Here is a 22,778-nt window from a genome sequence, read left to right as displayed (position 1 = left end):
CTTACAACTGCGTGATAAAGCCAATAACTTCTCTCTGCTTCAGTTTTTCCGCCCATAAGATGGGGAAAATGGTACTACTGCCTCAGAAGGATCATTTTATGTACTACTTTTTATAATAAGGGTAAAAAAATGTAGCTGCCCCTACAACAGCAAGATGCCTTTCACCTGTATGAAAAGTATGGTCACTGGTGCATGCAGCATCCTGGATTGCGAGAGGAATGTCCAACTCTTGGTTTAGGCCTGATCCCTAAACCAGCAGTTGGACATCCCCCAAGGGTGTAGGCCGGGCTGAGGGACACTCCCCCCGTGTCCCCATGTACAAATTTCGTGAACCAAGCCTCTACTAAAAGATAAAAATCATATAATCATCTCAAAAGATGTAGAAAAAGTATTTGACAAAATGTACATATTTATGATAAAACTCTTAAAAATTGTGTATAGAAGAACTATATCTCAACATAATGGAGGCCATATATAATAAGCCCACAGGTAACATCATACTCAATGGTGAAAAGATAAAAGCTTTTCTTCTAAGATCAGGTACAAGATTACTTCTATTCAACATAGTACTGACAGTCCTAGCTAGGGCAATCAGGCAAGAAAAAAAATAGAATCCAATTTTGAAAGAAAGCAGTAAATGGCATAATTTAATATATATATAAATCCTAAGTACTTCACCAAAGACTGTTTGATGTAATCATGAATTCAGTACAGTTGCAGGATATAAAACCAACTAGCATTTCCATACACTGACAAATAATCTGAAAAAAATAACCCCATTTACAATAGAATAAAAAAATAGTAAAATAATTTGAATAATTGTAACCAAGGAGGTAAAAGATTTTTAAGTTGAAAACTGTAAGACACTGATGAAAGAAACTGAAGCTGACACAGATAAATGGAAAGATACCTTATGTTCATTAAGTGAAAGAACTAATGCTAAAATGTTCACGCCACCAAATCAATCTACAGACTCAATGCAATCTTTATCAATAACATATTTTACTGAATTAGGAAATAATCCTAAAATTTACTTAAAACCACAAAATACCTTGAATAGTCAAAGCAACCCTGAGAAAGAACTAAGATGGAGGCATCATACTTCTTTATTTCAAACTATATTACAAGGCTATAGTAATCAAAATGGTATGGTATTGGCATAAAAACAAACATAGTGACCACTGAAATAGAGTCAAGAGCGCAGAAATAGACACAAACACATATGGCCAACTAATATTGGACTAGAATACTGAGTGGAGAAAAGACAGTCTCTTCAATAAAAGATGTTTGGAAAATTGTATATTCACATGGAAAAGAATGAAACGAAACCACTATTTTATACCACTAGCAAGAATTAACTCAAAATAGCTTGAAGACTTAAACATAAAACCTGAAAACATGCAACTCCTAAAATAAATAGAGAAAAAACTCCTTGTTATGGGTATTGGCAATCATTTCTTGGATATGATACCTAAGGCACAAGCAACGTATTAAAAAAAATAAACCAAAGAGAATACATAAGACTAAAAAGCATCTGCGCAGCTAAGGGAACCATCAACAAAATAAAAGGTAACCTACTGCCCAACTAGCATGGTTCAGTGGTTGAGCATTGACCTATGAACCAGGAGGTCACAGTTTCATTTCAGGTTAGGGCACAGGCCTGGGTTGTGGGCTCCATCCTCAGTGTGGGGCATGCAGGAGGCAGCTGATCAATGATTCTCTCTCATCATTGATGTTTCTATCTTTCTCCTTCTCCCTTCCTCTCTGAAATTAATAAAAATATATTTTTTAAAAAGGCAACCTACTGAATGGGAGACCACACATCTGATAAGGTATTAATATCCAAAACATACTAGTATAAGAAATTCATACAACTCAATATCAAAAAAAACAATCCCATTAAAAAAAAGGCAGATGACCTGAATAGACAGTTCTTCAAAGAGGACATACAGATGGCCAACAGACATATGAAAAGATGCTCAACATCAGTAATTATCAGGGAAATTCAAATCAAAACCACAATGAAACATCACCTCACACCTGTTAAAATGGCTATCATAAAAATTACAATCAATATAAGTGTTAGAGATGATGTGGAGAAAAGAAACCCTCCTGCACACTAGGTGTGAATGTAAATTGGTGCAACCACTGTGGAACACATGTCTGGAGGTCCCTCAAAAACTTGCAGTAGAACTACCATGATCCAGCAATTCCACTTGGAAATAAAATAATATGACTACCTCAAAGAAGAGATATCTTCTGTACCTCCATATTTATTGCAGCATTATTTACAACTAGAGGCCTGATGCACAAAATATGTGCAAGAGGATCGGCCCTCGTAGGCCCAGCTTCATCTGGAAGGTCGTCTGGATGGTGGTTCTGCTGTTCGGTCTAATTAGCATATTAGATCTTTATTATATAGGATAGCCAGGACATGGAAATAATCTAACTATCCATAAATGGGTGAATGGACAAAAGAAATTGTAATATACTGTATATATAATGCTAAGTAGAATAAGTCAGAGAGAGAAACGTGATTATTATATGATCTCACTTATATGTAGAATCTACACAAAACAAACTCCTAGAAGCAGAGAATAGATTGGTGGTAGCCAGAGGCATGTGATGGTGGGGGTCAGGGAAACTGACAAAGTTGACTGAAGGTATCAACTTCCATTTATAGCATAAATTAGTTCTGGAGATATAATGTACAACATGGTGACTACAGTTAACAATATCATGCTGTATATTTGAAATCTAAGAGAGTAGATCATAAAAGCTCTCATCACGAGAAAAATAATTGTAACTATGTGAGGTGCTGTATGTGAACTAAACTTATTGTGGTAATCAATATATGTACATATATCAAATCATTATGTGGTACATCTTAAACATACACAATGTTGCACGTCAATTATACTTCAAAACTGAAAGAAAAAGCATGAAGGTAATGAGATTGTTGCATACAAAGTCAAACAAAAAGAAAAGAAAATATCCCCCAACACAGAAAATTAAATTTAAAAAAGCAAGTATGTAAGTACTAAGCCATCAACAAGTAGACACTGAATATGTGTTATGAACAGTGGTAACACCTGTGAAGGGTCAAAAGCCCCATTCACCGTTCTTGCCCTCAAGGTGAAATGAAAAGGTAACATGAAATCCCTAGTGCCAGGGGTTGCCCTGCATGACCTCCACCATGAGAGATGAAGGTTCCATGATTCCATACTGGACCAGGAGCTGCTTAATTGTGTGGCATGGGTCATAAGTTACACAGGAGCTTCGCAGGGGAAAGTTAAGGGGGGACCACACTGACCTGGGAGGCCCCTGAGAGGTGGCGGCAGGATTGGTGCTTGAGGACAGGTGGAGAGGGAAGTGTGTCATGTGGCCAAATAAGATAGATTTTTTCTCTGAAAATAAAGACTGGGTGTAGGAAAAAATAATCAGAAGCACCAGTAGGCTTTTCAAATCCTCTCATCTCATCTAAAATAATACAAAACAAACCACTAGCAAACAAAAAGCCAGCACGCTGAGAGGTGACAGCAAGTTTTTACACTTCGGTTCTAAGCTGTCAGATTTTCAACTGTGTGTGTGAATAATCTACATTATAACATTGTTTTCTTTTTATCTTGGCCTAAGGATATGGGTACCAGGACTCTTTGATATATCAGATAAAAAGAAAAAGAAAAAAGTGAGTTAGGCAGGAAATACGAAAACGATGTCCTATCAAGGTAATGATAACACAGGTATCCAAAACAAGACAAAAGCAGAACACACAGGAGGGGACGTCCTTGGGTGCCACACATCAAGAGCCTTTCAGACATGTGTGAACATGGCAGGCTCCTTATTACGACCGTGCTGCAGACCCCCTGATCTGACTCGAGCACAGGTGGGCCAGTTAATCAAAATGTCAGTGCGGAATCTGAAAAAGGTCTCCCCTGCCCATCCGTGTTTTATGCAGAGGGCATGCAGAAAGGAGGTAAAGGGAAGAACTTGAGACTGACCATGGATTTAAATCTCCTCTCTGTCAATTACCAGCTGGTGACTTAGCTTTCCTGTGTCCATGTCCTCATTGTAAAATGGGTACAGTGATAGTTCCTACCTCATAGAATCTTAATGGAGATCAGATGGGCGAACACTGTAGAGATTACAGAATAGTATCTGATATGTGATAAGCACAATTCATTTATTAAATAGCATTTGATAAGGCCAAATATGCTTCTTTGCCTAAAGATCCTAATATTAGAGTCCTCCAATAATTGTGTGTGTTTTTTTTTGTTTTTGTTTTTGCATCAAACACATGCTTTAAGCATTGTGTCTGATTTCTAGTTTTTGGTTTTCTTAACAGTGGGGCAAGAATTTAAAGGCACCTGGGAGGCAATTTGCATGCAGAATACCTCTATACATAACACAGTAAGTATTTCCTGTTTCCCATATTGTTTTACCGTTAGACACCTATATTTCATTTGATCGTGAACATTTATTTTTAGTGACTTGCCTTCCTAGCTACTTTTGAAGTACTCAACTTTGTTTTATAGAAATAGTTCTTTTCACATCATATTTCATTGATTTATATAGTAGTTAAAATACATAATTACCATGACATGAACTACTGGCATAAACATACTGAGCTACAAATACAATCCATTCACAGTGAACATTCAACTCAACTTGTAAGAGCACTAAATACACTTACTTTGGAAAAACCCACACAATTATATGATTTATAAGAGAAAGTGGTGAGTATTGGTTCATCTAGCCAGTAGGTTCAAATAAATTTAGTGAGAGATTCCAGTACCATTAAGATCATTGCTTTTAGATTTCCTTTGTGATTCTGGCTTCTCTATTCTTTAGAATTTAGCTTAAATTGTTGATTTCCATATAAAGGGCCCTCTTAATCAGATTTGTTACTACACACAGTCCCAGAGATATCATTCTGAAAATTGGAATCAACAGAGAAGCTTATTGCCATTCTAAGGATTTTAATTTTCAGGTTAGGCTCTTTTTCTTTCCCCTCATGGACCTGGTTAGTTCCCTTTGTAAGTTTCTCAGAATCTGTCAACTGATCTTTAGAACTATCCCTCTTTCTTCTTCCTATAAGAGTTGCCTAATAATATCCATGCAATCTATTTTTCTGTAATTTTTAGGGACAAAAAATATGATGCCTATAAATTATTTTTTTTCCCACCATTTACAATGTATCTACTAAACTCACAATGGTTTCGTTCACCATCTTCTATGTTTCTCTGTAGGCGGATACGTTGGGTTATGGAGGACCATTAGGCTGTATACAGCTGGTGACCACTAATGCAGTTGTCTCACATTTGCAGAAAATGACTTAGAAACCTCTTCAGTCTGTGGACAGAAGCTATACAGTCTATAATATTTGGGACCAGGCACAGTGGTGAATTTGCCGTATCCACCAGCCACACCCTCAGGCAGAGCTGGCTGGTCTGCATGCAGCACAATTCTGAGGCATCCACATTAAACAGGAAAATATAGGAGGAGAGGTGGAAGCATAACGTTCTCTTTGGGGTATGTAAAACAGCTCCCCAACTTGTAGAATAAATTTGTGTAATTTATTCATAATTCCATTCAACAGGTAATGACAGAGCTTTCATAGGCACAAAGCAAGCTCTGGCTGCTTTTCCCTTGGCCAGTGTTCCATATGTATTTGTGCCACCAGAAAATAAAGAGTCATGAGTCAAATACTAAACAGACCACCTGAAAGGCCAACTATATTGTCTATGACTGTGAGCTGTATGGTATGAGAGGGCAGGCACCACACTGTCTATCATTCTTCCTCACAGAACTAGTAACAGCCCATCCGTTACATTAGAATGGCTCCTGGAAGTGAGGATTTCTTGGGGAGGAATATGGAGTGTGTGGACTGAAAACACCCAATGAATAAACACCGAGTTCTTTTGTGAGCATACACACCTTTCCCTGCCATTTGGATATGGATGTAAGAAATTTGTGTTGGCCAATGAAAAAGCTTAAATATCTATGGCACTTGTCTTGACTGTCGAAACAAACCATCATAACTCAGAAACAGGGAGTACAAAAGCTTCAAGTTAAAACAGGAAAAACAGAAAAATTCATGAACATGCAATAGCTGTTAAAAATAATTATAAAATAGGATCTTGATTATGAGAGAGGTAAAGAAATACAAGTTTTTACAGATGCAAGATTCTCTATGACCAACATTTATTATAGTCTGGACTAGGAAACCAAAGAGATAATGATTTTTTCCCACACAATTTTGAGCCATAAATTATGAATTATGCTCTAACAGAGAAAGAAGAGAGGAAATTGATTTAAGAGATGAGATCTATTTTACAATTCAGAGAGTGTTTTATTTTAATTTGGGGGTGGGGTGGGGATTACATTTGATGCTCAGCTTTACTGAACATCTTTCTTTCTTTGAAATAAATTGCAATGTTTTTTTTATCATTTTCCTGAGAAGTCCAGCAAAGACGTTTATGCCAAAGTTCAGAGGGTAAATTAGCAACACTGACTCAATCGTCTGGAAAAGTGCTGTCCTGTAGAATTTTCTTAAGATGATGGAGATGTCCTATAAAAGCCACTGACCAAATGTGGCTTTTCAACACTTGAAATATGGCTAGTTTGACATAGGAATTTCATTTAGTTTACTTTCAATTTCAACAGTGCCATGTGACTAGTGTCTACAGTGCTGGACAGGAAGGTTTAGAGGACACCCCTCTCTTTATTCTTTCTTTCAGCCAATTAGGCCAGGCAGCTGGGGGGTTATTCTTTGTAAATTAATGTACCTTGCCCCTGTGAAACTTCACATACTCTTTGCTAGCCAAGACTCAGAATGCTCTGAGCAAGGCTCATGGAACTTGTTTGAGCAAATATGCATATTAATAGGGTAAAAAAAAAAAAGCAAATAGCAAAGATCAGCCCTCTAGGCCCTTTTGCTAACTCATGTGTTTTCCTGCAGTCAAATATATTCTTGAGAAATTTGTCAAAATCAGCCGATAGTTTTGATACCTTTGTAATTAGCTAGTTATTAATAACTAGAGGCCTGGTGCACGAAAATTTGTGCACTTGGGGGGCGGGGGGGGTCCCTCAGCCTGGCCTGCGCCCTCTCACAGACCAGGAGCCCCTGAGGGATGTCCCACTGATGGCTTAGGCCCACTCCTCCTGGAAAGTGGGCCTAAGCCACAGTCTGGCCTCCCTCTGCAGGAGGCAACCCGCGAGCCGATCGATCGGGGGACACGCAGGATGGCGAGCAGCCGGCCCCACTCCCCGATTGCCCCTCCACCACTGCCAGTCACTGCCGCCCCCTGACTGCCTTCCCCTCCCTCTGCCCACTGGCACCCACCTTGACTGGCCTGGCACCACACGCTCACCAGCCCTGCCCCTGCCAACAGGTCGTTCCACTGTTTAGTCAATTTGCATAGTAGACTTTTATTATATAGGATAGGAAAGGACAAAAGGTCAGAGATGCATTTCGTTTGGGTGAAGCAAGAATGAAGTGAGGGCTTTAAAAGGCCACTGGAAACTTGCCCAGCCTCTGAACTAGAGGATTTCTAAATCTCTTGGGACATTTTCGTGCTGGGGCTGGGAAAGGCCAGGCATTGTAAGCATGGCCATATGGGCAGCTTCACCAGGAAGCTGCAATTTCACACTCCCCAGGCAATCACAGGTCCAATTCCAGTAAATCACTGGGGGAAAGGGTCCAACAAAGGAAAGATGGATGCATCCACAGTGATGAAGGAGTGGGGCCAATGCAAGCCTGTGAAAATTTGGGATTACATAATCTACCAGACAAAGGAGGTCACTCTCTTGGCTCTTGGCTCTTGTGGCTCTTGCATTTGCCTGTGTTCCTGGAAGTTGCAAGGCCCATGGCCACAGACCCCACATGCAATGGGCTGATGGACTACAGCTGGAAACACAATCTAAGCTAGCCTGATGCTGGCCTGGATTGTTCCCCAACATGGAATGGGAACTCGGAGCAACAGCTTTAATCCTACCTCTGCTAAAGACACAGCTGGACTTCCTCTTTGGCAGGTGAAGGGAAATGGAACCTTGGAAACTCAGGGGTTTAATCCTACAGAAATGAAGCTTTCTACAATATCTCATCCATGACTGCGAGTCTCATAAAATTCTTCTTCTTGTGACATTGCAAGAAGCCCACTCCCACCAGCAACAGGTGGGAATAGGGAGAGCTCTCCTTGGATAATAGTAACAGTTTGACTTTGTATGACTTTACATGCTATAAAAGTAAGTAATGGAAGAGTTTGGTGGGAGCATTTAGACAAAAAGAATCTGTAAAATGCTGAAGTAGAATATAGGGAGTCTTGTATTATGAGGAGGAATGAGAGAGAGAGGAGAAAAATCACAGGCATTACATAAAACTCTTCCTTGCTTATTATGGAATACAAGAACACTAATACCGGTCCCCCAAGTAGTCAATTATTTCCTGACTCCATTCCATGATTTTGTTTCATTTACTAGAGGACGCCTTCTGGTTGTTCCTTTCACCATTTATTATTTGTTGATGCATTTCTTTAAATGTAGCTTTAGAAAGTTAGAAATTTGAAAGACATTCAATTTAAATGACATAATATGGTATTCCCATGGAGATAGTAAAAACTTTTGAACATAAGTAACTTCTTGTCAATAGCATTTCAGTAGCAAAGATTGTTTTCCACAAAAACACATACCTGGAGGAGCAGGTCAGAGGCTGGCCTGAGTCGCTGCTGGAACAGGATACTTAACGTTCGGTTCTGTTGTTCCAAATCGAACACTCGTGTTTTCAACTTTACACATTCCTCCCTTAGATCCTACAACAAACACATTGAAAGGGGAAAAAGTCTATCACTGAAACATACCTTAGCATATTGGGACCATATTTTATCTGATATTTCAGACACATTAGTAAGAAAATATTCTTTTTGTTCTTCAAAGCCCCCAGAAATAAATCACACACAATGTTTTCTTCCACGGCCCATTGTCTGATAGAATTATTGTGTGCAGGGAAGACCAATTTTTTTTTTTATAAAAGCAACCTGAAATCAGAAATGCATTAATCTAGCATGCTATTTTTGAAGATGGTAAACCTTAGCGATATAAAGTCAATTTAAGTTTCCACCTGTATAGTTTGCCTTTTCATTGTCTCCATAAAAGCAATCATAAAGCACAAACCACAAGGACAATAATGTTTTTGCAGTGAATAGAGATTTGATGAACTAAAGAAACTATCACTTTTGATGGAGCCTTTCCCGGCCGGCTGTTTGTGGAATGAGCTGAAATTCTCAGCGCTGCGGCTAATAGAGTCGGTGATGCATTTAGCGTGTGGATGAAGCAAGAATGAAGTGAGGGCTTGAAAAGGCCACTGGAAACTTGCCCAGCCTCTGAACTAGAGGATTTCTAGCTCTCCTGAGGCGTTTTGGTGCTGGTGCTGGGGCTGGGAAAGTAGAGTAACTGCATGTTGTCATCCTCCGGAGCAGCCCCTGGAACTGCGCAGACACCACCGCAGCCTTTCCCGCTGTCAAGAGGGGAGCCGACACAGGAACATCGGGATTCCCCGAGGCCCACCAGGGATCTGCCTTCCAGGTGGACATGCCATAAAGACACTAACAGTACGCAAGTGTCTGCACCCTCTTTGATGGGGCTCAAGAGACACTAGAATAACTCCCCAATTCAAGGTTCTTCAAATGCTGGCTCCTTTCTACATTTTTGACCTTAATCTTTCACTATTTCATGATTTTTTAAAAAAGGTTTCTGCTCTTACCATGCATAGAATATGGGTCTGTCTGTTGTTTTCCAAAGCCTTCCCTCTGCCACAACCACGTTCCCTTCTCATCTGCCTCCTTCTCGGGCCAAGTCTGGCTCTGAGTGACATTCATTCAATTCGAGCTGGCTCCCCTCTGACACTCTCACCCGGTTCCCTCAAAGACTGCTTTCAGTGAGGAGCTCCAGTGAGCCCTCACTGCCTCTTACATGATATTGAGCATATGTTACTTTGAACTGATTTTAACTTTCATGCTCTAGACTTGTCTTGTCAATTAGATGGCACATTCCTCAAAAGGCAAGTGTCAGAAGATAGTCAAATAAACAACAGCGCAAGCATATTCTTACACTCTTAATCTCTCCCCTAGCACCACATCCCATGTAGTGGGAGCTTAATGAACTTCTGTGATTATTTTGTTAAAGGGGATGATGACAACAAAATTCTATTCTCTAGAGATGGTGTGGCCAAGAGAGTTCAAGTTTCTCAACTCTTTCAGTTTGTCCATCTCCGTAATTTGACGCGGGGCAGCTCCAAGCTTCACTGAAGGCTCCGTAAGCAACGGAGAGCTCTGGTCAATGGCTCTGACCCCCAGGTCTAAGCAGGAGTCACAGACATGAGCGGGCCTGTTCCACAACCTTGTGTCAACCCGAAATGTGAAGGTAGAGAGATCCACCTTCTGGACTTTGACTGAGGAGCCATCACCATCTCCACGCTGTTCATTGTTACAGGGGCAAAGGAGCAGGCACAGGTGTGGCCACTGTGCAGCTTCCACTCTCCTCACCTTTTCAGGTAAATGGGTGGAGCTTATGCACAGGATGCTTGCAACTGATGGCTGCCTACAAATGCAGAGCAGAGCAAAGGAAGGTCATGTTCAGATGAGGCCCCTGGGTGCCAGGTCTAGGAAGGCAGCCATCCAAGGCAGGGGTAGGGCTATGTGTGTGTGCACATGCGCGTGAATACACCTGCCCCTTGGCAGAGGCTGTTTTGGGGGCCTAGGCACGGTTCAAATTAAAAGGCTAAATTTATTTTCTTTATTTAGAATTCAATCTCTTCATCTCATTAGTGCTAATGCTTGTTCTTAGCATGTATATAACATGTCCGGTTCCCAAACACTAATTGTTGTTACTACTGCTAATTAAGTAATTAATAAAACTTGACTGGGAGGTAAATAAATATTAATAGCACCAGTTAGGTGGGAAACACACTCGTTCTCATTCGCAGGAGAAGCTGTGGGGACAGGAGCTTACAACATGTGCATTTGCAAGAAGAAAGCAGACCTGCAAGGAATACTATCAGCAATTTCTAGCAGCAAAGCTGAGAATAACTTGGAAGAGCCTTCAGGTGGGTAAAAAATAAAATAAAAGGAAAAAGAAGGAAATAAAGAAATCAATATGCTCTATAGAGAGGTTTTGTACAAGTGCCCATCACTACGACTGAAGGTGGTAGGAGTCCATTAGCAGGAACACAATTTATCGACCTGGAGAACTGTTCGTTGCTTGGCTCATCCCCACCAGCACAGGGCAGAGGGGACGTGGGGGCTTCCAGGGTGTGACACTGGTCTTTCAGCCACTGATAAACACCAGTGAGCAGCACTGAAAACTCCCAGACGTAAAAGAATCGCCTGTGTCGTTCTTAAATATTTTTGTTGTCTTCAGTCAAGCCATAGACAGTAACTTAGGCCAGACAGCTGTCATCACAGGACACTAATCCAAACCATGCATGTGTGCCCATGTGCACATTTACAGACAGAACCAGACCGAGAGATGGAAAGAGAAAGAGAAAAACAATTTCTCTGACCTCCGCAGTGCAAGCCGGGCAGCGCGGCAGCTGGCTGGCTGCTTCCCCTGCGCCCACAATGGGAACCGCGGTAAAGGAGCACATGGCCTGTTTAGAGCGGGTATAACAGCTACTGTTTGGACCTTGTCACTTACAGAGGCCAGAACAAGACTACCCTTCTAAGTAAACATTATAATTAAGCGACTCCTCTGTTAGACACTGTTGTCTTGGGCCCGTGGCTCACAGCAGGCGCAGGACCACCCATCCTCTCTCGCAGCCCTGCTTTTCCTGTGACTCCCAAGTGTGTCTCAGGCCTCAAGAGGACCCCACTGAAACTCTAGGGTTGTGTCTTCTGAAATAAAAAGGGAGACACAATATACCAGCAGGAAATAATGCCAAAGACTTGACTTAATTTAATCTCATGTAAGAAAGTATAATCGTCTTGGGTTCAAGAGAACAGCCAGGCCTGTTCTCCTTGCAATCTGGATGTCGCCAGCAACTGGAAACTGAGAGTAAGGAGTTACAGGTGAGTGTGAGGGCAAAATAAACTGAGCAACAGGACACACTGATCCCAAAGGCCTCTGTGCACCTTAATAATCTCAATTCATAACTTCCCTGGACCATGAACACATCCACAGCGCCGCCTGCACTGGGATTGAGATGCGGATTCACTGCTGTACATTCCTGAGGAGAACAGCTGCTCCAGCATCTAGAGCAAAACCATTACCTGGCTCCCTGCTGAGGTAAATTCAAGAACATGCTGATTGCTTCGAAGCAGGATATTCACCGACATTATCACTAGAGGATTGATGAAAACTATTTAAATCTTATTTTTCACGTAAAAATGAAATTACAATGGTAAGCTATTCCAGATGAATCCCTCTGGTTGGGAGGTAAGGGGCCTGGGCTCTGGGCCCACGTGACCTTGAGGAAATAACTTTTGCTGGTGAGGCCTGGTTTCTCCCCTGTAACTTGAGCTACTGCACAAAACCAGGTTTTGGAGAGCAGGAATGTCCCCGCTGCTTCCTGGGACTGCTTGTGAAGTGCCAGTGAATCCTTCCCTGAGCAGACAACACACCCCCAGCCTCTCCTCTGGGGAGCGGCTGTTACAGATACTTCCTTCTCTCTTTTGAGGATCCTAAGACTTCTGGAAAAAGAAAAGCCATTTCAGGAAAGGGCTGGCCAATTTCAGACTAACCAAGAATCAAGGACCTCCACATGAACAACTACCATTAAAAGGCAAGGCAGGTCAGTAAGTGTGTGAGCCAGTCAGACCGGCTCTAATCAGCAGGAAGTGGTGAGGTTCCGGGCAGACTGCAGAGTGTGAGCCTTCATCCTACAGACATTTGGATTAAACATTTTAAGTCTGGGTGACGGCGAACCAGTTCATGTAATTAGAGTGAACCGAGCCCATTACCAAAGCTAGTTGGCAATCTCGGGACTGAATGCTCTCTAAGGTCCCCAGCAATTGTGAAATTCTTTGGTCCAAATTAAGATTGATGCTGAGAAAGCGTGACTCCCAATGCACAGCAGCTCTGACTCCCCAAGTGGCAGATCCTGGATGTTCTTGCTGGTGAGGCCTGGTCCTGCTTCCAGGAGTTTTACGAAATCTGTTGGCTACCTTGCTCTTTTGCTTTATTCCCTGTGATCATAACTAATGGGTGGGTTTCAATACATCTGTGGGTTTTCATAGCATCTCCTCTGCCTGCTGAGGTACAGTGGGAAACAAGGGACTGACTGGGATCGTGGAAGCTGAATGGTGCAGAGGGAGAGGGCATGGGATCAGCGCAATCAACTTTGGGCTAAAGCACGGGCTATGCCACTTCTGCCATTAGAACTGTGGGCAAACTGCTTGCTTAGTCCGATCTCACTGGGCTGCAGGGAGAACAGACTGATTCAGTGCATTTAAAGTGCTGGACATGGGGTGTGACTTCTTGTTAGTGCACAGTAAACACAGTTGTTCATTTGGAAAATAATATAATAATTAATTCTTCATAATACAAGAATAAACTTGGTGTTTCATGTACTCACAACTATAAACCTACTTTTGCCAAACCCTATATTAACAGACCCTCTTCGAGGAACCAGAAGCTACACACACCATTGCTAGACCAGTGGATAGGAAACACATAGGGGTTTGAAGTTCTCTCAGTTTCAAGCTACACAATTGTGTTCTGCTTTTACCTGGATGGCTGTATTCCTAGAGTCAGGGTAAGGGAGCATTATTCTATGATGGTGAAGAAAAAAATGCTCTAGAACTATCTGGCTGCCCTAAAGAACATGCAGATTAGTCTGAGGTGTTGATATGCTGAAAAATAGCTTCAGAGAGAATTGCTTTTCTTGTAAGTTTGGTGTCAGTGGTAAAACACACACACACACACACACACACACACACACAACCTGGAGAGCTACATTTTCAGTGAGTGTAACTGACTTAATGAAGATAAAATGTATTGCAGACAAAATAGGGGTTTAGCCCGATTATTGATTTCATTGCACTTGTAGAATTGAACCTATGCTTTGGAGCCATAAATGGAAGTGAGCGGAGTTTATTACTGTCACTTGAGCATTATGGAGCTAAAGGAGGTACAATCTGCTCTCTCAGGGAATCCACAGAGTTTTGAGAGAAATTCAGTTAGTTGACTAGGACAATATTTTACATGTAATAGAAACTGATAAGCCCATGGAAATAATTTTTCCTATTACTATTGTGCCGAGAAGCGCACTCTGGGATACTTACCCAGGCCATGCAGGGAATGCCATGAAAACTGCTCGTTTGGGTGCCCAGAGAAGAGCTGATGCCAGGGCAAACTTGCCTTTGTGCCATGACAAGTGACATATTTTAAACCTGAAGAGTTATGACTATAATTTCATCTCCAGGATTGTTTCTGTGACTTGGATAAATCTCTCAAGATTTCTGTTTTGACTGGGTCTCTTTAAGAGGTACATCCTGTTTAGAATTAGTTTTCTCATCTGCATATTGGAGACATTTTATTTCCTATATTGTGCTCTTAATTAAAGAAGCTCTAGTGATTTTTGCTTCGGTTTTACAGTCCCTATAAAAACTGGGAGGCACACGCTTCTGCGGAACATGATTCTTTGGGGACCGCAGGAGCCCTGGCTCTCCTGCTGATGCTGTCTCTGAGGCACGCTCTCTCCCGGTAACTTGCCCTTCTGTGTCTGACGGCTAACTGCGCCAGGTAGATTGGATTTGTGCAGCTGTTTTTTGTGGCTAACCTGAAGAGTCCCACTTCCCTTAATATTGTACCAGACAGTTTCCTTGTCTCCTTCCTGGGGCACCGTTAGAACAGCCAGGCCTGAGCAGTCTTTCAGAGGGTACACATAGTGCTCCCTCGGCCCCCGGGTTTGTAATTAAATGAGCACAGAGTTTCTACCACTGAGAAATTGAAGCCTTTGAAAAAAGAAAGGCATTCACATAGGTTGTGACAGAAAGCGTAAACTGTTCTTAAACATCTGTTTCCCCACTTCTTCTACAATAATATGTCAGTACATTTTCAGGCGGCACATTTCCAGAATGAAGACTTCATTTCCAGCTTCCTTACATGTGGCTCTGTGGCAAAGGTCTGTTCAAGGAGGTGTAAGTAGGGAGATATGAAAGCTTTTGAAAGTGTTTCTTCAAGACAATTGGTGTGTGCCCTTGACCCTTTTCATTTTTTTTCAGCTTTTCTTCCTTCCTGATGGCTGGAATGTGGACATGATGACTGGAGCCAGAGCAGCTATTTTGGACCATGACGTAACCTTGGGAATGGAGGCCATATCTCACTGAATAAGTAGAAGGCAGGGATAACGGGGACCCCGTGGACTTTATGGAGCAGTGTCACCATACAGCCCTGTACTGCCTACCTGTGGATTAGATGTGAGAAAGAAAAAACACGGTAGCTTATTTAAGCCACTATTATTTGGGATCTCTGTAATTCAAAATTAAACCTATTTCTAACTTTACATAAATATACTGACATCTCACTACACTATGTGATGTGAATGTACAACCTAAAGCAGTTAAAATCATTTGTAGCAGGAAACATGATATTTTGACAGAAGTAGTTGGGGGAGAAAGTCTATATGTGCCATGTCACATATAGAAATTTTTTTATATTTGCAACCATAGTAAAACAAAGACTTATATTTTTGATATTTATTTTATATATTTAAATGCCATTTAACAAAGAAAAATCAACCAAAAAAATGAGTTTGCATGTCACCTCTGACACGCGTGTCATAGGTTTGCCATCACTGACCTAGAACTTAGTCTCTGAAAAGCATTGTGGAAAGAGGTGGGAAAGGTCAATAGAATTCACCAGCCAATTTGGGGCAACTCCTGTATTTACCTACTCTGACCCAATAACATTATGTTATATTGTCTGAGGGCAGAAGAGGGGGATAGGAAAGACACAGGCATAGAAATTACCATCTGTTTTTCCCCTAGGTTGATAAAGGGATCATTGACAAATGGAATAACACTTCATTTATTTCATATCTCCACCACTACAGAAACTGCTCTCCATGCTTCCTTCCATAGAGGGACCACAGCAGTTCTGGGAGGTGGGTGTTGCTGCCCCTGTTTTACAGAAAAGAAACTGAGGCCCTGAGAAACTAAATAGCTTCCATAACCTCAAAGGTCTCTTGCTAAATGCCTGGCTTCTGTTAATGCTGTCTGAAATAGGCTGTTCATTTTACAAGAATTGGAGGGATCCACCAACTTGCTCACTGTTGGCCCTTGCTAAGTGAAAATGATAGGTCTGCTACTCATCTGGGTACCTGGGAATCTCTCATCTTCAAAAGGCTTCCTATTACTTTACCAAGAGTTTGAATGTTACGATTCTGTTGCTCATTGAGGTCACTCCATACACCATCTAATACACACACAATTTCAACCTAAGTGAATAAATAGAAAAGTAGTGCATCTATCAATCACAATTTCCTAGTATGACAAATATGAGTTCCCATCTATTCACATAGGTACTTTGAAAATAATAAAGCCAGAAAGTGACCTACCTTTTGAGTGAGTAGAGCCTGAACAACTTGGTTGGCTACCTTTAAAAAATAAAGAAAAGAGTTGTCAGTATAATCATGCGGCTACACTCATGGACTCTAATTTAGCAGTAAGTTTCCCACAGCTTACTGTCGCTAATTAGCTCCTCATTTGCCTCTGTCCTCTGCTTCCAGGGGACTGATTCTTTTCATAATAAGCCTATCCTTCTAGGTAATAGTTTGTTTTTTCCAAAGGTGACCTTGTTGCTAATTAAGACAGTTATTCTGGAAAGATCATTCATACCTTGATTTTCACATTTCCATGTTTGGAAAAATAATATCTTTTCACACGTAAAGACTCCAAGAAGGCTAAAAAATTACAGAGTACAAAAAACAATCATAATTATCTGTACGCAGTGTCTACACTTTGCTGATTTACAAACCTTTGCCTCTCCTTTCTATTCGTTTGCTGTGGGACTATTCCACTATATAGAAGTAAAGGGTGTCCCAAAATTCACGCAAGAAGTAGTTTTGATAGAAAACACAGGTTTATAATTAAAAACTGTAAATTTTTTAATTGATTAATAAAGTATACAGTATAGGATTATGTATGGAATAGCATATTTGGTAAATGGCCTCCATGGCATTGCTGGCACATACGCACTCTTTTGTTGAAATTTTCCATGACCGTTTTGCATAAATGTGGCTGAATTTCGATGAGGCTCATTTTCATCTTGATGGCTTGGTTAATCGACAAAATTGTCACATTTGGGGTTCAGAAAATCCATGAGTGATTGTTGAGAAACAAATGCATCCACAACGTGTCACTGTTTGGTGTGGATTTTGGGCTGGAGGCATCATTGGACCATTCTTCTTTGAAAATGCGGCTGCTCAGGCAATAACAAAAGAGTGCATATGTGCCAGCAAAGCCGTGGCTTTACCCGATATGCTATTCTATACATAACCCTATACTGTATACTTTATGAATCAATAAAAAAATTTACAATTTTTAATTACAAACCTGTGTTTTCTATCAAAATTACTTCTTGCGTGAATTTTGGGACACCCTTTACTTGCAGTAGAGATAGACTGAAGGGTGGAGAAGAGGGACAACTCATTGGTTCCTGTATACTCTACTTCCCTCCTCCATGTACATTTATGCCATCCATTTGTTGTTGCTACCTGTAATAGTCTGGTAGTTGCTTATTCCAATATCCATTTCCCATTCCTCCTAACTAAAAAGCCCTAATTTTTGACTGGGCATATCAAACTACATTTCCCAGCCCCCTTTGTAACTGCCACTCTGTGACAAACTTCTGGCCAATGAGTTATAAGAAAACTATTTCCCTAGGATTATAGAAAGTCTCTAGGAAGAAGAAGGCTTATCCTTCTTCCTATTTTTTCTGTCTGGGATATGAAAGTGATGGCTGGAGCTTCAGCAGCCACCTTGACAATGGAAGTCACATAAAGTTGGGCAGGAAAATAAAATAACCTGGTCTTGATGGTGCATGGAACTGTATTATCTCTGCACTTCTATGTGAGAGGGAAATATAATAGCCTCTGTTATTTTGAGCTACTCCCAAAGTAAAACCAAGTCTTCCTATATAATAAAAGCCTAATACGCTAAGTGGTCAACCGGTCAGCCATTCAACCAATCAAAGTGTAATATGCTAATGATATGCTAAGGCTGCTCAACCGCTTGCTATGACATGCACTGACCACCAGGGGGGCAGATAGTCAACCAGTAGACCATTCGTTATGACGTGCTCTGACCACCAGGGTGCAGACGCTCTGACTGGTAGGTTAGCTTGCTGCTGGGGTCCGGCCAATCGGGACTGAGTCAGATGGGCCGGACATGCCCTGGAGCCCTCCCACGATCCCTCATCCCTCCCTGGCCCCGATTGTGCACTGGTGGGGTCCCTTGGCCTGGCCTGCACCCTCTCACAATCCAGGACCCCTTGGGGGATGTCGGAGAGCTGGTTTCAGCCTGATCCCGCAGGCCAGGCCGAGGGACCCCGCTGGTGCATGAATTCGTGCACTGGGCCTCTAGTATAATATATTAACAGAATTCTAATTTTCTTCAGGTATCAGGCAGCTTGGGACAGTGAGTGAAACTGGGCCCCTCTCAGACCAAGGAGGTGGATCTTGATTAATCTAAGCCAATTTGGTAATCTCATTCCCTTATAATAACTGGCTTAAAAGTGGTCACAATTCTAGCGAAGGGCCACATGTGAAACCAATAACCTCCCTGGTATTTCAAGATCTGGCATTTTCTCCAGATAACCACTCAAAATTTCTACACCTATTTGTACTAAAATTTCTTTTTCTCCTGCATATTTCAAAAGCACTTCACAAAAAAAATCACTTACTAAACTTCACCATAACCTTGAAGCTTTGTACCTAATATGGCTTCTATTGATAAAATGAAGGTGGACAGGTAAATTATGTGATATTTTTCAGCCACTACATGACCATTTAGTGTGATAACTGAACCTGACAACATTAAAGATCAAGTCAGAACACTTAACTACCCTAGGTATCAGGTACTTCTCTTCACTCATTTCGTCATCCTTCATTTGTTCAATATGAATCTGTAGAGTATTTGCAAAGCTAGATGACTAGGATGTGTGCCTTGGTTCAGAGGGTGCACAGCTGGTAGGAAGGCAGCAAGAACACAATTATGTCCCAGTGTGATAAGCATATAATCATCTTGGTATTTCTCACATTCAGCCAAAGGCGGAGGCATACACTCATTGTTTTCTCTTGGTAACAGATTTATTTTCAGCCATGCTAAACTGCGTGTGCTTGTATTCCTGTCTAGGATAGTGGGACAGATTGTGGGAAGAATGTTTTCAGGGAGCTTAATTGTTTCTTAACTCAATATTGATAGAACAGCACATTCTTAACAACAGCTTGCTACCAGTAAGTCTCATAGAATATTGAAATATAGGCTGCCATCAGCTCGTAGCTAGGAGGCATTCACACCACAGCAGTACATGACTAGATTACCTATAAATGATTAGTTGAATTCTGTGCACAAGAGGGATTTTTTTCCATCAGAATCCTTTCCAAATTTATGTTTTTGACATTAAGTAAAAAGGACAAGCCTTTTATTGAAACTATAGTTTTGAAGAAAACATATTCTTAGGTATTTCTTTTAGAACAAGTTAAAGAAGCATACCCAAGAACTAGGATAGAACAAAATAAACCATATTTTCCTTAATGGGTACCTTTTCTTTTTCCTTTATAATTTCATTTATACGTGATCACAATGGTGATAAATGCTAGTTAGCTCACACAAATTGACCAAGAGCATAATCTTGAAAATCTTTCAATTTTTAAACATCCATTCCAATTTGTAAGTAACTAAGAAGTTAAAGTCAAACTATATATCTTCTTTATTCTTGGCAAATAAAACACACTGAAGAATTGAACTAGTCACGCTGCTTAAAGAGGGAACAATGTACCAAAGTTAATTCATACCATCAATAATTTAATTCTTTTGGATCTCAAACTTTGGATTTGATTTACATTCTCATAAAACTGCCCGATATCAATATTTTCTTTTCTTCCACCAATTGGTCCCTCACTTAAACCAGTCTGTGGAACAGTGGCCGCATAAAGCAGCTCTCCACATGATTTACCAGGAGACAGAAATGAATGTCCTAACTGCACCCACCCGCAGGGATAAACCCATTGTCTTTGCAATCAAGTGTGTTGCCCTCCAGGCTCAACAAACTCTCTCTGACACAGTTCCTCCTGGCCTGTAGTTGGACAATTGTTTGCTCTACCTGAAAATTGAACAAAGATACACGAATGCATTATTTCTTTACCTACTGACACAGGGTTTTACTACCCAGAAGGACTTGCAGGCTCTTTGCGGACGAGTGGGCAGGCGGTACAAGTGCTTTCCTGGGTACTGTCTATGACAGTGATGGCGAACCTTTTGAGCTCGGCGTGTTAGCATTTTGAAAAACCCTAACTTGACTCTGGTGCCGTGTCACATATAGAAATTTTTTGATATTTGCAACCATAGTAAAACAAAGATATTTTTGATATTTATTTTATATATTTAAATGACATTTAACAAAGAAAAATCAACCAAAAAAATGAGTTTGCGTGTCACTCTGACACACGTGTCATAGGTTCGCCATCACTGGTCTATGAAGACAGCGCCTGGGTTTTGTTACCACTTTTAACTGCATAGCTTCCCTGATGCATCAATAGAACCCTGGTCTGGAGCCTGAGCCCTCTAATAGGTCGCAGGATGATTCCTGGGATGGCCTGTCCTCATGGCATTACACTTTCAGTGCTTGGGTTGCAAATAATCACCACCCCCCGCTCCCCCCCAGGCTCAGCTAATGAGAACAAATAACTCTCAGTGTCACCTGACAGCTTTCTTCTGCAAAGAAAGGAAAAACAGCAGCTGGGCTGGCCCAGGGGCATCTGAGATGCCTGAGCAAAGCTGACAGTTCCCAGGCCCCGGGCTTGTTTTACAACCTCCCTCAGGCTCTCTGTGGACAGCACCTTGCTTTGCTCTGGGAGCTGAGCAAGGCTGTGGGTGAGGCAGGGATGCCAGGGAGAGGCCCCAGGTCCGCCTCTCCCGTTCTCAGTAAGATCTCAGACAAGCCAGCTCCCTGACACCTGCTGGTACACATGGTCAGGTTGATCAGGTCATTGCTCCTTTGCCCTGTTACTCCCAGGGGTCAGGATTCCTCCCAGCATTCACCTGGAAGGGGTGGGCAGAGGGAGGAGGGGGCAGGGCTGTGGAGTTGTTATTTCATTGCAAAGCAGTCCCTAGGCTGAATGAGAAGGAACTGGTTCTCAGCACTTCAGGAAGATGGCCCAGGGCTGGGGTCAGGGAGGGCGGTTGGGATGGGGAGGTCGGGAAGGGGAGGAAGGCTCTGGCAGTCCTCTCCTCACCTGGTGGTCTCACTGCCATCCTTGCACCTGCAGGTGTAGTGTATCATGCCAAGCCAGGGCCAGGTCAGTGAGGTGATTTAATAATTGGGTGAAAAAGCACAAGTTCTGGAAAACGTGCTTTGGAGAAGGTTTCTATGCTTTTTTGCTTGACCTACTGTCCTGAGGAGCTCTAGGCCGTCACAGGAAAGCTTTGGATTCCAGTACTGCCCTTGCTGATGTTGAAGATCTACGGACATGACATGTACAGGGTGGGAAGGACAGCCCCTATCCACACTGTGAAAAATTCAAGGGGTGATGGACATAACCAGGGAAACCCCTCGGACAGTTTCTGATATAAAGTAGTCGCCCTGTAAATGTTAAGTCTGCACTAAGTCCCTCAAACTTTAGAGAATAAAATGCAATTTCAGCTCATCAGTTAGAAAGAATAAGGGACTTTATTTGGAAAGGGATGACGTGTGTGTATGTGTGTACTATGAATGTGTAAATATAAAGTAGTAAGCACCTATATTATTTATTTAACCTGTTAAAAAAAACCTGTAAAATACTGGGAGTGGGAGAAACTCATTAAACATATACGTGGTATTCCAGGGAAAGCCAATGTGGAAATTAATTTCCATTCATTCATTTAGTCATTCAATGAACGTGCATCAGGTACCAAGTATGAGCCTAGAGTAGTGCTGGGTCTTGCAGAAACGATGGGGACTAGAGCATAGGTGCTGCCTCATGTGCTTGGGTCTGGGGCAGGCACAAGAAGCAGGTTTCTGGTGATGTCATAATCCTTTCATGAAGTGAGCATCTGACCCAGGCAGGGGCCATAACAGGACCATCTTCCCCCTACATCTATCCAGACATTGACGTTAAAGATGACTTAGGGCCCAGATGTGGGATATGCCACGAGAGTGCGCTGCTAATGAGTCCACAACCCCGTCTTGGTGTACAGAACAGGAACCAGAGAAAAAGCTCAAATCTACTCTTCACAACCCCCCTCTGCCTTTATCTAGTCTGGGTTTCAAATGAGTGCTGGTGCTTTTTCTTTGTCTGAACAGCATCCAAAAGCCTCATTTTCCCTGCCCTTGTGCTCTGAAGTGCAGACATAGGGAAGCCAGGAAGAGCTCCAAGGTGGCACCCTTCCCGAGGGACTGGAAGCCTGGCCAACTAACTCCATGGTCCGAAGGAGGCAGGTTCTCCAGCGTCTGTGTGCAAAAGCCTCACCTGGGACATGTGTTGACGTGGCCAATGCCTTCAGCCCTCCTTCTGCTTGGAAGGGCCGAGTGGGTCCGAGGACATCTTTCTGACAGGGAAGGGCCCAGACACACTGGGAAACACT

The 22,778-nt window shown here is 41.9% G+C and overlaps 1 protein-coding gene across 1 annotated transcript in view; it reads right to left on the bottom strand.

Annotated features, from left to right (window-relative positions):
- NCKAP5 (NCK associated protein 5) overlaps nucleotides 1–22,778 on the bottom strand; it is an 873,870-nt gene that overhangs the window by 178,496 nt on the left and 672,596 nt on the right. The window contains 2 exon segments of the mRNA XM_070423100.1: nucleotides 8,691–8,810; nucleotides 16,553–16,591. Coding sequence (XP_070279201.1) covers nucleotides 8,691–8,810; nucleotides 16,553–16,591 — 159 coding nt within the window.

Source organism: Myotis yumanensis, unplaced genomic scaffold (genome assembly GCF_028538775.1).
Source record: "Myotis yumanensis isolate MYYU_CA2020_CCGP unplaced genomic scaffold, mMyoYum1.0.hap1 SCAF_8, whole genome shotgun sequence".
NCBI lineage: Eukaryota > Metazoa > Chordata > Mammalia > Chiroptera > Vespertilionidae > Myotis > Myotis yumanensis.
Note: the sequence above shows the minus strand (reverse complement) of the source record. Positions and strands in the feature narration are given on the sequence as shown.